Here is a 17,760-nt window from a genome sequence, read left to right as displayed (position 1 = left end):
CTACATCTCAAAAATGTGGAAAAAAACAATGAAATTTCAATTTAGCTCGAAGAAAAAAAAGAAATTTTCTTCAAGATTCCCTCTTTGAGGGAGACAACTGAACACAGTGATGAGAAGAGAAAGTAAGCACTCATTAGAGAAGAAGGAACAGTGCAAAGCTGTCTGTAGTGCAGTTCACCTGGTGTGTTCTTCAGAGTTTTGAGGTTACTTTGTGATCAGATATCTTCATGTTCTAACACCACACAACACAGCACCTGTGCCATTATCTGATCATAAAACATGAGGCAGACCCCAACATTCAAAACACTCATTCAGCTGTGTTTCATCATTCCTCAAGACTCAGTGGTGTATTTTGCCGGGAACAACCTACATCCAAGTGAGTTGGGTCATCTGTTGTTCATCTTTGAACATAATTTCATCCAGGTTGTCATCACTGCATGACATTCTGACAGAGAAAAGATAAAATTGCTATTAGTGAGGAAAGCAATCAAAACATTACAGTGTGCAGGGCAGTGGGCACTCCAGGACCAAATTTGGGAACCACTGGTATAAGAGATACTAGGCTAGTAATAATTATTACATGATCATCTAAACAAGGCATAGTTTTAGAAGGAGTTGAATCATATTTGAAGAATAATTCTTTCACTAGGAAATTACATTTCTGTTGGAATCTCACAAGTTTCAGTCATAGGGCCTCTGCTTTTCTCCTTGTATGTTACTTCTAGATAGAGTGTGAAATACCCCCCCCATATCTGGGGGTTCTTATGTTGGCTGCCTGCTCCAGAGTTAGCAACTCACTTGCATAGCAGCCCTGATGCTAACTTCAATGGCAGTAAAATGTTTGGGTTAAGAATTCTTATTAAAATGCTCTTTTCTAGTTTTGTAATGTGCATTTATTCTTTCCTCCAAAATCTTGGAAAACTGGGCTTTAAGATTTACAAAATTTACAAAAAGTTTTTCAGAGATACCCTGGGCATAGTTACAGTTGCTAGGCTATAAAAGACCAACTGGGTGAACCAATTTGCTATAACACTACCCTTAGCCAGACAAGTGCTGCATCTCTAGTTAATTAAGAATACCAAAGAGATAAGCTTCCTGATTGAGGGTAACCCCAACCCTAACCCTAGCCCTAACCCCGACCCCCCCCCCCCCCCCCCCACACACACACACACACACACACACACACACCTCCAAATACCCTAGAATCCCTATATTTCGCACCTTGCCTCTAGATCATGGTATCAGGAAACATGATACCATTTTTCATAGCTAACATGACTGCATCATGCAATTCCTGTAGATTTTTTCAGGTGCACTTTCAAAAAATCCCAAAGTGCTCTATTGGATTCAGATCCAATGACTGGGGAGGCCACTGAAGAACACTGAACTTAATGCCATTTCATTAAACCAGTTTGAGACGACTTTTATTTTGTGACATGTTGCGTTCTAGCTGGAGTTAGCTGTTAGAAGATGGGTAAATTGCAGTCATGAAGAGATGCACATGGTCAGCAACAATACTCAAATAGGTTTTGGCATTCAGACCATGACTGATTGGTATTAAGGTTCTCAATGTGTGCCAAGAAAACACTTCCCAGACCACTACACCACCTCCACCAGCCTGGACTGTTGTTTGTTGTTGACACACATATTGAGTCCATGGATTCATGCTGCTGGGCGCCAAATTCTGACCCATTCATCAGATCAGGCTCTGTTTTTCAGTCTCAAATTGGTTGATGTAGCTCATCCACTTCAAGGTTCAATGTGTTGTGCATTTTGAGATGCTTTTCTGCTCACCACAATTGTACAAAGTGGTTATGTGATTCACTGTGGACTTTTTGTCAGCTCAAACCAGTGTGGTCATTCTCTATTGACCTCTCATCAGGAAGCCACTTCTATTTGCATAGCTGCAGCTCACTGAATTTTTTTTTCATAAATTGTGCCATTTTGAGTAAACTCTAGAGACTGTAGTGCATGAAATTCCCAGGACATCTGCAATTATTGAAATACTCAAGCTAGCTTGCCTGGCACCAACAATTATGCCACAGTCAGTATTACTGAGATCATGTTTTTTCCCATTATGTTGGATGATGTCAATATTAGCTGAAGCCACTGGCCGGTAACTGCATGATATTATGCACTGCACTGCTGCCACATGATTCACTGATTTGATAGTTGCTTGAAAACACATTTATTCAGCCACGTCTTAGGTCTTACGAAAACAACAAAAGTTCTTACTCCTTACTGCTGACAACTTTAGGGTGAAGCCTTGAGTAGTGTATGTTTATTTAAGCTCAAGTTTGTGTCCAGTCGGGAACTACTAAATATCGGCAGCTAGAATGAAAGATTAGCCACATCAGGCTTGCATTTTGATCATTAAAAAAGTTAATTACAATTATTATATGGCAGTTAATCCCTAGATAAAATGTCATGATTGTTACAGGCCCAACATATACCTACAAAGACTTCTTTGCAGAAGAATATCAGTTAAACAAATACAAGATATAAATATAATACAGAATTTACCACTTTATGATGGCATGTGTCGTCATCAAGATGTTGAAAATGGTGATCTTCAGGAGGATAATTCTAAGAGCCTGTATGATTAGAAGATCAGTGTGAAATCTGATATCTGGAGAAACAAAGGATAAAAACATGCTTGTCACTTCAGCACAGGCCTGATTCTAGAACAAAAATCCCTTAGGATTGGGATCTAAACATCAACACAGCACATATTACGACAAACCAGCCACTAGTGGAGAGCCCTTATAGTTATTTTAGGTATATAAAGTGGGTGAAGTGGCTGTTTATGGTGCAACTGTTATTGTGGTGGTAAGCTTGGATAACATGACAAAATGCTAAGCGACATAATAAAATGGGAATTCCACCGATTTTTCACAATCTCTGAATGGTTAAATTGTTAAGGGCTAAACAACGACATTCAGAGTGGCTTGTTGTGAAATGCTCTATTCTAAAGAAATTACAGAGTTAGAATTGTTCACACTAGTGGCAATAGAAACCAGACATCTGAAGAATTTAATGCCTCTAAAAGCTCCCACACAGAAATCTTTTATAAAAACAAAAAAAAAACTTTTTTTCTAGATTTACCACTATCTTAACATAACATTACACGGAAAAATGCAGGAGGCACATTTATGATCACTGGTCATTTTGGACAGTAAATAAATTGCCTATATTTGCGATGTGGATGTCTCAACCCATGTAAAGTAATCCAAATTTCTCTACAATGAACCATTACATATCAAAATACTTTGAATGAACCACATCTTAACCATTGAACTATGTAGAATTTTTGGAAAAATAAGTGAAATTCCCTTTTAAAACATGTCAATATGCAAGCTTCCGAGATATCACTGACCTTTAGTAAAGTCACTCTGGTGCTCTGAACACATATCCTCCAGTTCTTCATCATCTAAATCTAAAAAGCATAGAGATAGAACAAAGAAAAACAAATTATGAACAGCCAACATTCAGTTGCGATGGGTCTAAGATTTCCTAATTGATTAATGATTTACCTGTTCTCCTCTTTTGGAATCCACCATAGTCTCTGTGCATGAAGCGAATGGTGCTTTTGTGACTTACAAAGCAAGTGTAGGTCTCCCATTCAGTAGAAACTAAAGAATGAACAGACACTGCATTCTCTGTGCTATCTTCTTCTCCCAATACATTATAAATAACAGGCCTCGATCTGCTGGTGCTTCTGGAGAGCCAGGACATCCCGCCATCCCTGTTTAGGACATCATTGACCACACATACCAGGATGGTCAAGCCTCCAGGGTCCAGGGGGATGTGGAAAAAGGGGGATAGTGTAGCATAAGGGGTGGCCTCCATGCTTATGATATCCACTGCCAAATAGACATAAAAAATATATTTAATATATTATTTTAAATTAGAAATTATGACAATGAAGGAAAATAACAAGAAATAAAATATAACAAATAAAACAATGAATTAAAATATGTAAGTAAAACAATAAAAATAAATAATAAACAAATAAGTAATAAAATATGTTTTAAATAAATAATTGTAGAATAAAATGAAACCTATAAATGATAATAATAATATAATATACATAACAAAAATATTTTGGAATACAAATACAACAAATAATTAAATTAATTAGTTCAAAAATATTTTTTTTATTTTTAAAGTAATTGTAAAAAAATACAATAAAAATTTTAAAAGAAAACATACAAATACTTTTTGGACAACCTAACACACAAAAACCAATATATTAGAAATACATTACAGTATATCCTATGGAAATATTTTGAAATTTCCATAGTGGTCTTTACTGCATTACCGTGTCAAACCTTTCGGATTATGATGAAAATGTTCTAGGTTCTCCCTAAACTCATCTTACTTACTCGTCATGAGCAGGATGGCAAGCAAGCTGCAGAGCATGATGCTGACAGGGCTGTTCACTATGCTCTGCCCATCAGTGCAGGGGATTATCAACTTTCAGTCATGTGACTTGACACCCGCTATGGAATCTTTCCACTGGGTTGTTGTCCTTTCCTCCTGGGCCTCCTGGGCCTCTCTGCAAAGATGTGCACGAGCTTAGCCCAGTCAAGAACAGAAATACCTACACCCATCTTCACACAGGCTTATTTTGGCTGCAGGTCCTTTGGGGCATTAAGCAACTTCAATATTCACGCCCTGCTGCTTTGGTTTCCATTGGAAAGAAAGAAAGAAAGAAAGAAAGAAAGAAAGAAAGAAAGAAAGAAAGAAAGAAAGAAAGAAAGAAAGAAAGAAAGAAAGAAAGAAAGAAAGAAAGAAAGAAAGAAAGAAAGAAAGAAAGGGGGATTCGTCTGTACCACACAATGTGCTATATTTTGTTAAAAACTACACACTCAAAGCATTTTTGTGAGACATCAGTTTGACACAACTGTGAATAAGTGATCCACCTTTTTTCTCGAGGTCTGTGTTTTGTAGGATCACACCTGCTGTATGATGGTTTGTGGTCAAAGTATGATACACACCCCAACGGCTTTTTTACATCTGGGTATTCATAGGTGTACGTCCTAAATGTAGTCTAACTTCTGCTTTTAAGGAACAGCCTTTTCTGTATATATTGTGGCCAGTAAGTAAAAGAGTTTATAATTTTGCCAAAGAACATGTTGTTTAGTCAGTTGTACAAAGCAAATTTTATGCAAGCTACAACACAATATAGTATAGTCTATAAGACTCAGTAGAAGCACAGAGATGCTAGATATTCTCTCATATTTCAAATTTCACAGTTGTGATTGCGATTATTTAGACTGGCTAAAGTTGTTAGCTTTTACAATCATATAGTTGTGTTGAAACAAACAGAATGTGAATTGCATAAGTTTGTATCAGTTGGATTGAGGCAAAGTCATTTAAACAAACAAAAGCAGAAAACATCTATGGAGACCCATCATATGCCATTTTAGAGGGCAGTGGTAGGTAATGGTTAATTGTGCTCTAGTTGTGTCAGCCAGTTTAGCCACTTAATGCTTCTCTGTAACATAGTCATGATTAGGAGATACCAAGTCATATTTGTGACAGTCACGATTATGAGATACCAAGTCATAACTGTGACAGTCATGATTACGAGATACCAAGTCATAATTGTGACACAGCCACGATTATGAGATACCAAGTCATAACTGTGACACAGTCACGATTATGAGATACCAAGTCATAACTGTGACACAGCCACGATTATGAGATACCAAGTCATAACTGTGACACAGTCACGATTACGAGATACCAAGTCATAATTGTGACACAGTCACGATTATGAGATACCAAGTCATAACTGTGACACAGCCACGATTATGAGATACCAAGTCATAACTGTGATACAGCCACGATTTTGAGATACCAAGTCATAATTATGAGATAGGTGTCATTGACACATGACATATTATTTCATACTTATGAGATAGTAAGTCATAATTCTGAGATACTAAGTGATAATTATGGGAAACATTGTCATTATTAGTGTCGTTATATTTCAGCGCAGGAAACAGGCTTCCATGGCACCTGCGTCAAAAAAGGTCTGATTTTTAAGAGCATGCACGTTATGAGCGGTTAAAACTGCACTGTTTTGAGAGAGAGCTCCACCATTGTTGATCTGCGAGGTCTTCTCTTTAGCCACCATGACACAATTCCTCTCAGTGCCATGTGACCAGTGAGATGACAAAGCAGAGCGCGCAGCCAGCCTGTCCACAAAAGCTGGTCTTTAAAGCAGCCCAGTCAGGACACACAGGACACCGCTCGGTGGGCTCTAAGTCATTTGTCCCAGGACGTGCTGTGTTAGCCGCTGCTGCCGCTCTCTGAGCCATTTTACATTCAGCAGCTCAGCAGCTGCCGCGCCGCTGCGCGCGCCGCTGGGAGAATTGTGGGCCGGGCGCGTGAAAGAGAAAATGAAAGCCAGCCAGCTCGCGCCACAGCGATGAAGCTGAAATGCAGGTAAAGTTGTCTCATCACTGTCGCTCCGGGGAGGTTATTCAGGGTCTTTTTCGACTTGAACCGCCGTCTCGACCGCGACGTGACCGTGAGTCGTGCTGTAAACTGTCGTAGGTGTTTCTGATATGGAGCCAGAGCTGAAGGGACACCGACTGTCCTTACTGTACCACCGAGTTTGTCACCCACTATGAATGTGGGTCACGCTACACGGTCATGGCTGCTCTAACCGTCCCTCTGTAACCTGGACCCCCTGTTTTCACTGATGCGACTACACGCTTTAAAAAGAGGTTCTTCAAGAGTTCTTTAGTAAATGCAGTGGTTGCTTTTCAGAACCGTGACTTAAGTTGCTCTGGTGAAATGTTTGTGTATGGGTCTGGACATAACATTTTTGAAAATAGTTCTGTATAGCAACAAAAAGGGTTGTGCTTGTCACGATGACAACCTACAACAGAAGAGCCCTATTTTTGCAATATAGAAGTTTTAAACTGTACTGTTCACTCTGCTGTGAATGCTAAAATAGGCCACACATCAGGCATGAGATGTGGCAATGGATGAGGTGTGGCATATATATGTGATACATCACAAATGGATCTAAACTGGCTCAGAGTAAACCTGTAATAGCAGACCTTTTTCACGGTTAGGTTCACGTTCAGGTTCACGGTTAGGTTCATGTCGCTGGTTATTATTAAGCATTATTCATCTTGTTGTGTAATTTAAAAGACAAAATTCTTTTCTGTAGCATTTGGTTGTAGTGCAGTGACTTTTCCTCTTCTCAAGAACGTCTTTTGAGTTTAAGGACGTCACAGGCAGGAAAAAATAATATTAACCAATTTTCACTTTCCATTCCCGTCAATCGTTTGGACCCTCAGCTAGCTTGGAGACCCTCCCTGCTGCCACATTTCATATGGAAATGCATCAAGATATGGATGGAAAATGTGTTAGGATTTACAATTCATGTTGTTTATTTTTTCCAACATCACATTTTAGCCCAAATGGGGAACAAAACTGGGCTGCCATGTAGTCCAAAGGTTGTCAACTTATATGTGAACAAACAGCCTGTTCTTTTCCATAAAATATGGAGATGTTGGAAAATCGTCATGTAAAATATATTACAACTGTTTTTAATATGTATGATTATACATTGCACGTAGACTTAGAGGGGAAAATAAAATGCAGATAATGTGTACAATATAGGCCCTTTTACCTTGTTCTGTCTTTCTTTAGGTTGGACTGACTGCAAGTTCTGACAAGACATCAAGCCAAGAATGTGAAAGGAGCTGTCACTGCAAATACGACTACCATTCACCAAACAAATCAGCAGTATTCCACTCAACAGTCATGTCATCTTCCAGTGTTGTTTATTTACTTTTGACCTTAATCTCACTGACGTTGCCCAGTACATGCCTGCCCTCTGAAAGCAGCAGCACTGCCACTGAAAACACCCATGTGGCGACCAACGGCCTCCCTTTCCCTTGGAGCAAATTGCGCCTTCCAAATTACATCATTCCCGTTCATTACCATCTGTTAATCCATCCCAACCTCACCACCCTGAGGTTCAATGGCTCTGTCAAAATTGAGATCGATGTGAAGAACAACACCAACTGGGTGGTTCTTCACAGCAAGAACCTTGAGATCACTGCGGCGACTGTTCTGGATGAGAGCGAGGCCAACCTGTTTGACAAAGCACTGCCTGTTCTGGATTATCCTCCCCACGAACAGATAGCCATTTTCTCCCCAACGATTCTGACCTCTGGAGAAAAGTACTTTCTGTACTTGGAATTTAGTGCATCGTTGAACGATGGTTTCTTTGGCTTTTATAAGAGCTCATACAAGACGACAGAAGGACAAACCAGGTTTGTATAAAAAGTGATGCCAGTTCTTGTGCACAAAAGAATCGTTGACCATCTTTTAGAAGACAGCAATAACTGTAGAAACTGTAACTTTATTATTCTCAACTGAACGCAGGGTTTTGGCTTCCACTCACTTTGAACCTACCTCTGCACGAATGGCTTTTCCTTGTTTTGATGAACCCAACTTCAAAGCCAACTACTCTGTCCGGATCAGAAGGGGACCATCACACATCGCTCTGTCCAATATGCCAATCGTAAGACTATAAGGTTCACATATGGCTTCGTAACAATACCTTGTATCTGACAATCATTGATGTTAATCTGAATGATGGCCAACTTATATTGTTGTCATAAAAAAAGTTGCAACGGTAACTTTATCAGACGAGCAAAAAATGTTCTGAATTTTAGTGAATCTAAATGTAAAGAGATTTTTTCCAGGTTATTCTGTTGATCGAATCGTTATGAAATATTCACACAAAGGACAACTGCCGCCTTCAAAAGGCATACAAATAAATACATTTATAAATACTACTATTTATTAGAGATGCAGTTTTGGCCAAAATGAAGACTGTGACCACCTCTACTATCTATTGTCTATTGTGTAACTTATAGCAGTACCGCAGTTGTCTCTAGGGTGAGATTACTTGGGTTAAAGGCTAGGAAAACCCCTTTCTGATGAATCTTGACAGTGGAAGTTCATTTTGAAAGACTTCAAGTACTTTGGTGTGGATACTTAGGGGTAGGCTCGTTTTTCTTTGTCTTTGGCTGAATAATTTCTTTAACAAAAACAAGGTTTGACAGCAAACTGATGTTGCTAGCTAGCACTGAAGATGTATTTATAAGCCTTTAGATCTGTGGTTAGGCCAGCAGTCAGGGATGGTTGACACCACCGGGATTCACAATGGTTATATGATATATTAGTGTAATACGTACTGCATATCATAGCGAGAGATCACATAAACAGAAACATGATATTGTTATAAATTTAATTCTGTTAAATTGATGAAGTTGAGGGATATAATACTGCACTGCAAACCACTGCATACCTCAACACATAACATGATAAACTTTAGTTTTGGACTGCAATGTCCCTTTAATACATCTTAATTAACTTTAATTCACATTTTAAGTGATATGTCCTACAGCTATGTATAGGAAGTACTTCAAGAAACCTGAACTGTACAGACATTGTCCAGCAAAGGGTAAAATCAGAGCAAAATGCTAATTCACTGAAACTAAGATGTGTTTTCTCACATTCAGGAGCACACGGTGGAGTTAGACAACGGTCTGTTTGAGGATCGGTTTGAAGCGAGTGTGCAGATGAGCACGTATCTCGTAGCCTTTATCGTCTGTGACTTTAAGTCCGTCAGCAAGAGAACCGTGACAGGAATTGATGTAAGTTGGCTAGTCTGTCAATCTGAGTAACTGTTTTTTAACTTGTTTTATTTGTTTATTATTTAGTTTATTTTTCCTTATGCACTACCATTCAAAATTTGGACTCAATCGCCATATTAACATTTTTGTTATACACAAGAATAATTAAATTACAGTCTTATGCATATGTTGCAATACTTCCGGTCAAATTACATGTTTTGTTGATATTCTAAGTGAAAATAAGTTAACATATCCTCTATTTGAATAACTTGTTTGAAAATAACTATTTGAAAAATATTTATTGAACATTTTCTATCTGAGCCTATCCCAGCTGTCATCTTGCGGAAGGCAGCATACACTCTGGACTGGTCGCCAGTCCATCACAGGGCAGACAGACAGACATACACATTCACTCACACCTAGGGGCAGTTTAGCATGTCCAGTTGGCCTGACTGCAAGTCTTTGGACTGTGGGAGGAAACCAGAGAACCTGGAGGAAACCCACGCAGACACGGGGAGAACATGCAAACTCCACACAGAGAGGACCCTGGTCACCCGGCCAGGGAATTGAACCCAGGCCCTTCTTGCTGTGAAGCGACAGTGCTACCCACCACGCTGCCGTGAAATAAAATTTGCAAAAATAATTCAATATTGTATATCAACAAAGGTTTTTCAATTCTGTTTACATATTTCTTTGAGCTTTGGCACGCATTTTTGAAAAGTGATTAATTCTAGATACTAATTTTGTTTTAACTTAATTCTCAGTGTTACTCATGTCCCAAGGTTCTCTTCATCATTCTAGACACATCTTCTTTTTCAAAATTTCATCATTTGTGTTTATTATTTTTCTAATAATAATTTTAAACCTGTGAAGTCAAACTGAACCAGCATATTAGAATCATTTTATACACTTATCTGCTGCTGAATTGGTTTTATATTATTGAATATAATTATAATTATTCCAAACATTTGAACAGTAGTGTTTGACATACTACAGAATTATAGGGCTTGCGGTTAATTATGTTCTATTAGTCTATTTCATATGTTGTTAGGTGTGTGGCTCTGTGATGTTGTATTAATGAGAAATCGTTCTCTCTCAGGTTTCAATTTATGCTGTTCCACACAAGTGGCACCAAACCCACTATGCTCTTGAAGCTGCAGTAAAACTGCTGGAGTTCTATGAGACGTACTTCAACATCTACTATCCTTTGCCAAAACTAGGTAAATGTCTACAGGTTATCCATTTTTTCTAAATGCTATGCTAAAACACTGCTTGCATTAATTGCCTATTTCTCTGTTTCTGTTTAGATTTGATAGCCATTCCAGATTTCCAGTCTGGAGCTATGGAGAACTGGGGCCTGACCACCTACAGAGAGACGTCTCTGCTCTATGACCCTGACGTCTCATCCACCTCAGACAAGCTGTGGGTCACCATGGTGATTGGACATGAGCTGGCCCATCAGGTTAGCATTGCACATGGTCTGACAAGCCAAAACATTGTGTTCTGTTCTTGCAAGACCATATTATTCACACTGTCCATGTTGCTGAAGATGCTCAGCTGAGATCTGCTCTATGAAAAGATATGTAGATTGTCTAAAGTTTGAGATAAGAAAAAATGTTTTTAAAGTAGTAGACCTTCTTTATTGATTGGTAATGCCATATTAAATATTAAGCTGTTTATATCTTATATCATCACCATTTCTCTTTGCAGTGACTGTAGAACTGAAGGAACAACTGACAAAAGTATTATCTTGTGAACGTTGTACCCAACAAATTGTATCCCTTGTTGTGACGTCATCACTCATCAGCAGTCACAGTTGTTTATCCCACATTTGGGGCAAAAGATTTTCAGTGCATGCTTTTAACAATAGTTTAGCAAAGAAAACTGTCAAATCATGAATGGTCAATCTTAATTGAAAAATTACAGAGAAAAATCATGTGCTACAGATACTAAAACATCTCCAAATATAATGGGCAGCCTAGATGGCGCTTCTGAGCAGTTTTAGTTTATTCTATGTGGACTCTGCTGAAGGTGGGCCAGGAAGCCCTAACAGTTCAGTGTCTAAGGCTTAGATTGGGTCAAGAATGTGCATGACTACTGTACATGCATGCCCACACTGGTGATGACATTTTGAGCATGAGTACAGAACTGTGTGGGATGTATTTATACTCATTAGTGCTTTTTTCCCCATTGGATAAAAGCTATATTTGGAATCTTGACTCAAAGCCAGGATGAGATAAAAGTCAAGTAGCCAAAATTAGTCTACAACTGCAGTGCACATTGCTGTATATGTACTGTACAGCTGGGCTAATGTAAACTGAATAAGCACGCTCTTTAGGATGTCCTTTATGTTGTTAAATGTTATTTTCTTCTTCCATAGTGGTTTGGAAACCTGGTAACTATGGAGTGGTGGAATGATATATGGCTTAATGAGGGCTTTGCACGATATATGGAGTTTGTGTCTGTTGAAGCTACATACCCACAACTAAAAGTGGTACGTTCCCATTCTTAAAGTCTTTCTTAATACTAGGTGAGGTCAGATTGTTAGGTTGGACAAGATATTTGCACGTTTTTGTCATTTGTGATTTGAATTTCAGGAGGACTATTTATTGGACACCTGCTTCGCAGCTATTGGGCGGGATTCCCTCAACTCCTCCAGGGCGATCTCCTGTTCTGTAGAAAACCCAACACAAATAAAGGAGATGTTTGACACAGTGTCTTATGACAAGGTGAGAACTTGTCTTTTCTAACCACAAAAAAAGCTTTATTTATAATATTACAGTTGCAGGATTGAATTTGCCCAACCTCCTTTAACCCTTGGCTTATTATTCAGTGATTAAACCAAAGACTTATTATTTAGTAACTACTGTAAAGACTAATAGACTAATATATGAGTTTTATGTAGCTGTATCAGAGGGAATACCTAAAGAGTGGGCACACATACAGGCCTATAGAGTTTAAGGTTAATTTTGTTTGTGTGTGTATGTTGTCATATGTCTTAGGGGGCTTGCATTCTGCACATGCTGAGGCATTTCCTGACAGATGATGTATTCCAAAGTGGCATAGTCAGGTACCTGAGGAAATTCAAATACAGGAATGCCAAAAATGAAGATCTATGGGACAGCCTGGTCAATGTAATTACTCTAACCTTTTCTTATTGTTGGGAATATGTAACAGCAGTAACAACAGATTTCTAATGAAGTATTTTATATTTCTCTGTTCCACAGACATGCTCTGAAGAGGATTTTACATCAGGACAATACTGCTATAGTGACACACAGGCCACCAAAAATGCTGTATGGTTCAGTCCACACTTACTGTAGGCCCTGCCCTTCTCATACAAGCTTGGATTTTATATACAACTCCAATGAAGTTGGGACGTTGTGTAAAACATAAATAAAAACAGAATACGATGATTTGCAAATCCTTTTCAACCTATATTCAATTGAATCCACTACAAAGACAAGATATTTAATGTTCAAATTGATAAACTTTATTTTTTTTGCAAATATTCACTCATTTTGAATTTGATGCCTGCAACACGTTCCAAAGAAGTTGGGACAGGGGCGTGTTTACCACCTTTCCTTTTAACAACACTCAATAAGCATTTGGGAACTGAGGACACTAATTGTTGAAGCTTTGTAGGTGGAATTCTTTCCCATTCTTGCTTGATGTGCAACTTCAGTTGCTCAACAGTAAGGGGTCTCCGTTGTCGTATTTTGTGTTTCATAATGTGCCACACATTTTCAATGGGAGACAGGTCTGGACTGCAGGCAGGCCAGTTTAGTACCCGCACTCTTTTACTACGAAGCCACGCTGTTGTAACATGTGCAGAATGTGGCTTGGCATTGTCTTGCTGAAATAAGCAGGACGTCCCTGAGCAAGACGCTGCTTGGATGGCAGGACGTTGCTCCAAAACCTGTATGTGCCTTTCAGCATTAATGGTGCCCTCACAGATGTGCAAGTTACCTATGCCATGGGCACTAACACACCCTTGCTTGTGAACGACTGAGCCTTTCAGGGATGCTCCCTTTATATCCAATCACGACACTTACCTCTTTCCAATTAACCTGTTCACCTGGGGAATGTTCCAAAGAGGTGTTTTTTGAGCATTCCTCAACTTTCCCAGTCTTTTGTTGCCCCTGTCCCAACTTCTTTGGAACATGTTGCAGGCATCAAATTCAAAATGTGAATATTTGCAAAAAACGATAAAGTTTATCCGTTTGAACATTAAATATCTTGTCTTTGTAGTGTATTCATTTGAATATAGGCTGAAGAAGATTTGCAAATCATCGTATTCTGTTTTTATTTATGTTTTACACAACGTCCCAACTTCACTGGAATTGGGGTTGTACACCAAAGCTACATGTGCAAGAAACATGCCATGAGGGATAATGAGAAACTAAGCTTGTTTAATTGCTTGTTCTGTAGTATCGGTTTGTTGGGGAGCATATAGACCTGAAGAAGATGATGTGCACATGGACTCTACAGAAGGGCATCCCTCTGGTCACAGTGAAGCGCCAGGGAACCAAGCTTTACATTGAACAAGAGCGTTTCCTAAAGACAGTCCAGCCAAGTGACCCATTGTGGCAGTCAATGCAAACTGGGTAATAACCTAATTCCCTCCCATGGACTTCAGACTTTCTGAATGTTCTGTAGTCTTCTTGCAGTCATTATTTCTTGTGTTTTGTTCTACTGTAATAAGGTGTTTTGAAGTTCTTTGATGTAACTAGACTTAATCTTACTTTACAAATATCTCCTCAACAGATACCTGTGGCACATTCCGTTAACCTACAAAACCAGCCACTCCAACAACGAGATGAGGCATATACTACAGATAAAGTCAGGTAGGAGTTGCCATGAGACATCATTCAACTCACAAAGTCAAGCAGCTGTGGTATTTAGTGACATTTATTTAACCACTTCTCAGATGTTCTGGTGCTGGATGAAGACGTGGACTGGGTGAAGTTTAATACAGACATGAATGGATACTACATTATTCATTATGATGCTGAGGGGTGGAATGTCCTGATTGAGCTCCTGAAAGTAAACCACAGTGCTGTGAGCTTCAAGGACAGAGCCAACCTTATTCACAATGCCTTCCAGCTAGTCACGTAAGTTAAAAATACAATGCAATAGATGTCATTTACCAGTGATAATCCAATTGTTAAAATGATGGCTTGGTATGTGATGTTTTGGCCCATGTATCACTTTAATTGAATATGTATTCTTATCACGAAGTAGAACATGTTCACTGTATTGCATTCTTCTTTTCTATGTTATCATTTCTATCTGATCTGTCTAGGGCAGGGCGACTGACCCTGGACCAGGCTTTGGATCTGATCACCTACTTGAAGTCTGAGACCCACAATGTTCCTCTCTTACAAGGCCTTGGATATTTAGAATCATTTTACAAGATGATAGAGAAGAGAAACATAGCTGACATCACACAAAATCTCAAGGTATTTCAGATGTGTTCTATCAAATTGATCTTTGTTTATTGGCACCTACATTTCAACCTACATGAGAGTACAGCAGGCTGGACTGTTTTCACTGTTGCACACAAAGCGGTTGGCTGATCTTGAAAAAGAGCAACATGTGCTCAGTTGACTTGCCATGATTAGATTTTTAGTATGAGTGTTCTTACAGCACTACAGCACACGCAATGTTAATGTAATGTGCCAGACTTCCCTCGGCAAACCATTCCCAGGATGTTGGAGCCAATCTAATTTACTATCCCTCATTCCACTGGACCTCAATCAAAGAGGCTTTCATTTCAGACACAGCAGCTGAGGTCCCTCCACACATCCCTAGGCTTGAATTAGTTTTGTTTCATGTTGAAATACAAGTATTCCTCTAAGCCCTCTTCTTCTCACTGACCGTGTTTTAATATTCTTGCCTGTGTGTGGGTGGACAGTGACCCCTTGTGTGTGTGACTTTGTCTTGCAGACCTACATCCTGCAATATTTCAGGGACGTGATAGACAAGCAGACGTGGAGTAATGAGGGCACAGTCTCAGACAGAAGGCTACGCTCTGAACTTCTGTCACTGGCATGTGATCTTGGTTACACTCCCTGTCTGGAAAAGGCCAAACATTTCTACCAAACATGGGTGACGTCTAATGGCACCATCAGGTCATTTGACATACTGCAAACACCACAACAAACAGTGTAAAGAGAAAAGTTCACTGTAAACAGTGAAGCAGGACAGATGATTTTTTTTTTCAGTACACTGTGTTCACAGTCAACATAACTAATTTTTGCATACTGTTCATTAGTACTTTGGATATACCAAAAAAGTGCATTTTAGCGGATTGTCCTAGCCAACATGTACTGGTATGCTGACTGTGAATTGGATTTTACAGTTTACCGAGTGATGTAACTGAGACCATCTACATGGTTGGAGCCCAGGATGAAAATGGTTGGCAATACCTGTTGGAGAAGTATGGAGTGTCCATGTCTGAGGCAGAGAAATGCAAATTTCTCGCAGCCTTAGCAAGCAGCAAGGATTCCAGTAAACTACTAAGGTGTGGAGTTGCCTGCTAGGTTTTTCTGTTCTGATAAAGAATTGATTAAATCGTGACTCTTTTGGAGGAGATTAAATGCATTATGAAATCCCAAATTCCATCATAATGTGATTTGTTTTGCTGCATGTCAGAATTCTTCTTTATGAGTAGTGGAAAATAGACAAAACACCAAGCAAGAAAATTGACTTAGAATTTATTTTGGCCATAAAAACTACACAGAAATTAATATTGGTATAGCTGATTACAATCTAGCTTGAAACTGAACTTCCGGATTTTAGGTAGTTGAATTGCCACCTTCAGTACATTTTACACCCATAATGTCTGTACAAATACAGAATGCTTGGAATTCAGTTTATAGTCTACTCATTTGAATATTGAAGCATTTCTTTTAGATACAGATAGGCTGGATGGTAACCATCATGCTTTGATGTATTTTACTTTAGACTGTTGGAGCTTGGAATGGAGGGATCAGTGATAAGAACACAGGACCTGTCTACACTAATTTACACTGTGGCCAGAAATCCGGCAGGCCATTTCCTAGCTTGGAATTTTGTGAAAAAGAACTGGAACAAACTGGTGGAAAAGTAAGTGCACCTGAGTAAAACCCAGTCAAAACTAACTATGATGAAATATGAAAATATTTTGAGGTAATGTTCATTTTTTCTTGAGCACCAGAGCAGGAGACTTGCTCACATAAAATCCATGTTATTCCTTTTTCCAGATTCCAACTGGGATCGTTCAGTATGAGAAATATTATCATCGGTACAACAGCGCAGTTCTCATCTAAAGAGGAGCTTGCTAATGTGAGTTAAATCTCACTAATTTTAAGATGGTTAACATGATGTTTTTCATGCTTTGTCACCCCTGTTATAAGAACAACCTACAAAAAAATTGAGAAATGTGCATTCTATTTCCAGATCAAGGATTTTTTTGACTCCGTCAAGGACCAATCGTCTCAGCTCCGTGTCACTCAGGTGGCTGTTGAAAACGTGGAGAAGAATATTCTATGGTTGGAGAGGAATTTAGAAACTCTGAGGATGTGGCTTCAGCAGAGACTGAACTAAAAAGTGAACTTCAAACTGGCAAATAACATCCATTATAAAATACATTTCCACAGGGTTCAGAAAAGCACAGAAGAATGTATGAAAATGTACACAATTCAGTTTTATAACCAATCAGCACATTAAACAGGATCTATTTTTTCACATTTTAATGCAGCTTACAAGGTTCGGATGAGAAGGTTTTGTTAAATACATTCAGCATGGTTTGCTTGGTTTTGTGTTTCAGAGCAAATGGAAATATGATGAAACAAGTAGGCTTGTGTTGTTGAGTGTGTGATGTTTTTATTAGGTTTTCTTAAAAAAGGAGTTGTGAAATATTTTGACTCAAATACAGTTTACTGGTTTCTAATTTTTCTTTCATAAAATGAGATGGAAATCTTAACAACTGGGTGATTTTTTATTCTTGAGTGTTCTTTTTATTAGCCAAATATATGCATATGGGCAAATGTATATGGGCATGTATGAAGTAACAACATATTGGTTTTCTACAGCAGTA

General features: G+C 38.8%; 1 protein-coding gene and 1 long non-coding RNA gene across 2 annotated transcripts; one reads left to right on the top strand and one right to left on the bottom strand.

Moving 5' to 3' along the window:
- Positions 1-3,676, bottom strand: LOC108423607. Its single transcript, XR_001857572.2, has 4 exons — positions 3,534-3,676; positions 3,377-3,436; positions 2,524-2,629; positions 1-445 (listed from the first exon to the last, which is right to left on the bottom strand). It is a non-coding gene; the product is annotated as an uncharacterized LOC108423607 (long non-coding RNA).
- A 2,521-nt stretch (positions 3,677-6,197) lies between these two features.
- erap2 (endoplasmic reticulum aminopeptidase 2) lies at positions 6,198-17,646 on the top strand. The gene is made up of 19 exons (XM_017691077.2): positions 6,198-6,456; positions 7,678-8,306; positions 8,419-8,557; positions 9,564-9,698; positions 10,777-10,897; positions 10,985-11,139; positions 12,058-12,171; positions 12,275-12,406; positions 12,680-12,811; positions 12,905-12,973; positions 14,109-14,284; positions 14,445-14,524; positions 14,608-14,791; positions 14,983-15,139; positions 15,627-15,811; positions 16,042-16,203; positions 16,647-16,787; positions 16,925-17,006; positions 17,121-17,646. Exons 1-19 carry the CDS (start codon positions 6,451-6,453, stop codon positions 17,265-17,267), a joined length of 2,946 nt encoding a protein of 981 aa, XP_017546566.1. The 5' UTR covers positions 6,198-6,450; the 3' UTR covers positions 17,268-17,646.
- Positions 17,647-17,760: the final 114 nt, after the last annotated feature.

Source organism: Pygocentrus nattereri, chromosome 20 (assembly GCF_015220715.1).
Source record: "Pygocentrus nattereri isolate fPygNat1 chromosome 20, fPygNat1.pri, whole genome shotgun sequence".
Taxonomy (NCBI): Eukaryota; Metazoa; Chordata; class Actinopteri; order Characiformes; family Serrasalmidae; genus Pygocentrus; species Pygocentrus nattereri.
Note: the sequence above shows the minus strand (reverse complement) of the source record. Positions and strands in the feature narration are given on the sequence as shown.

Bases quoted from the DNA above. Each gene is read 5' to 3' on its own strand.
- erap2 (XM_017691077.2), top strand. The intron at 10,898-10,984 runs GTAAATGTCTAC...GTTTCTGTTTAG, and splicing joins CTATCCTTTGCCAAAACTAG to ATTTGATAGCCATTCCAGAT. The intron at 15,812-16,041 runs GTCATTTGACAT...TGGATTTTACAG, and splicing joins ACGTCTAATGGCACCATCAG to TTTACCGAGTGATGTAACTG.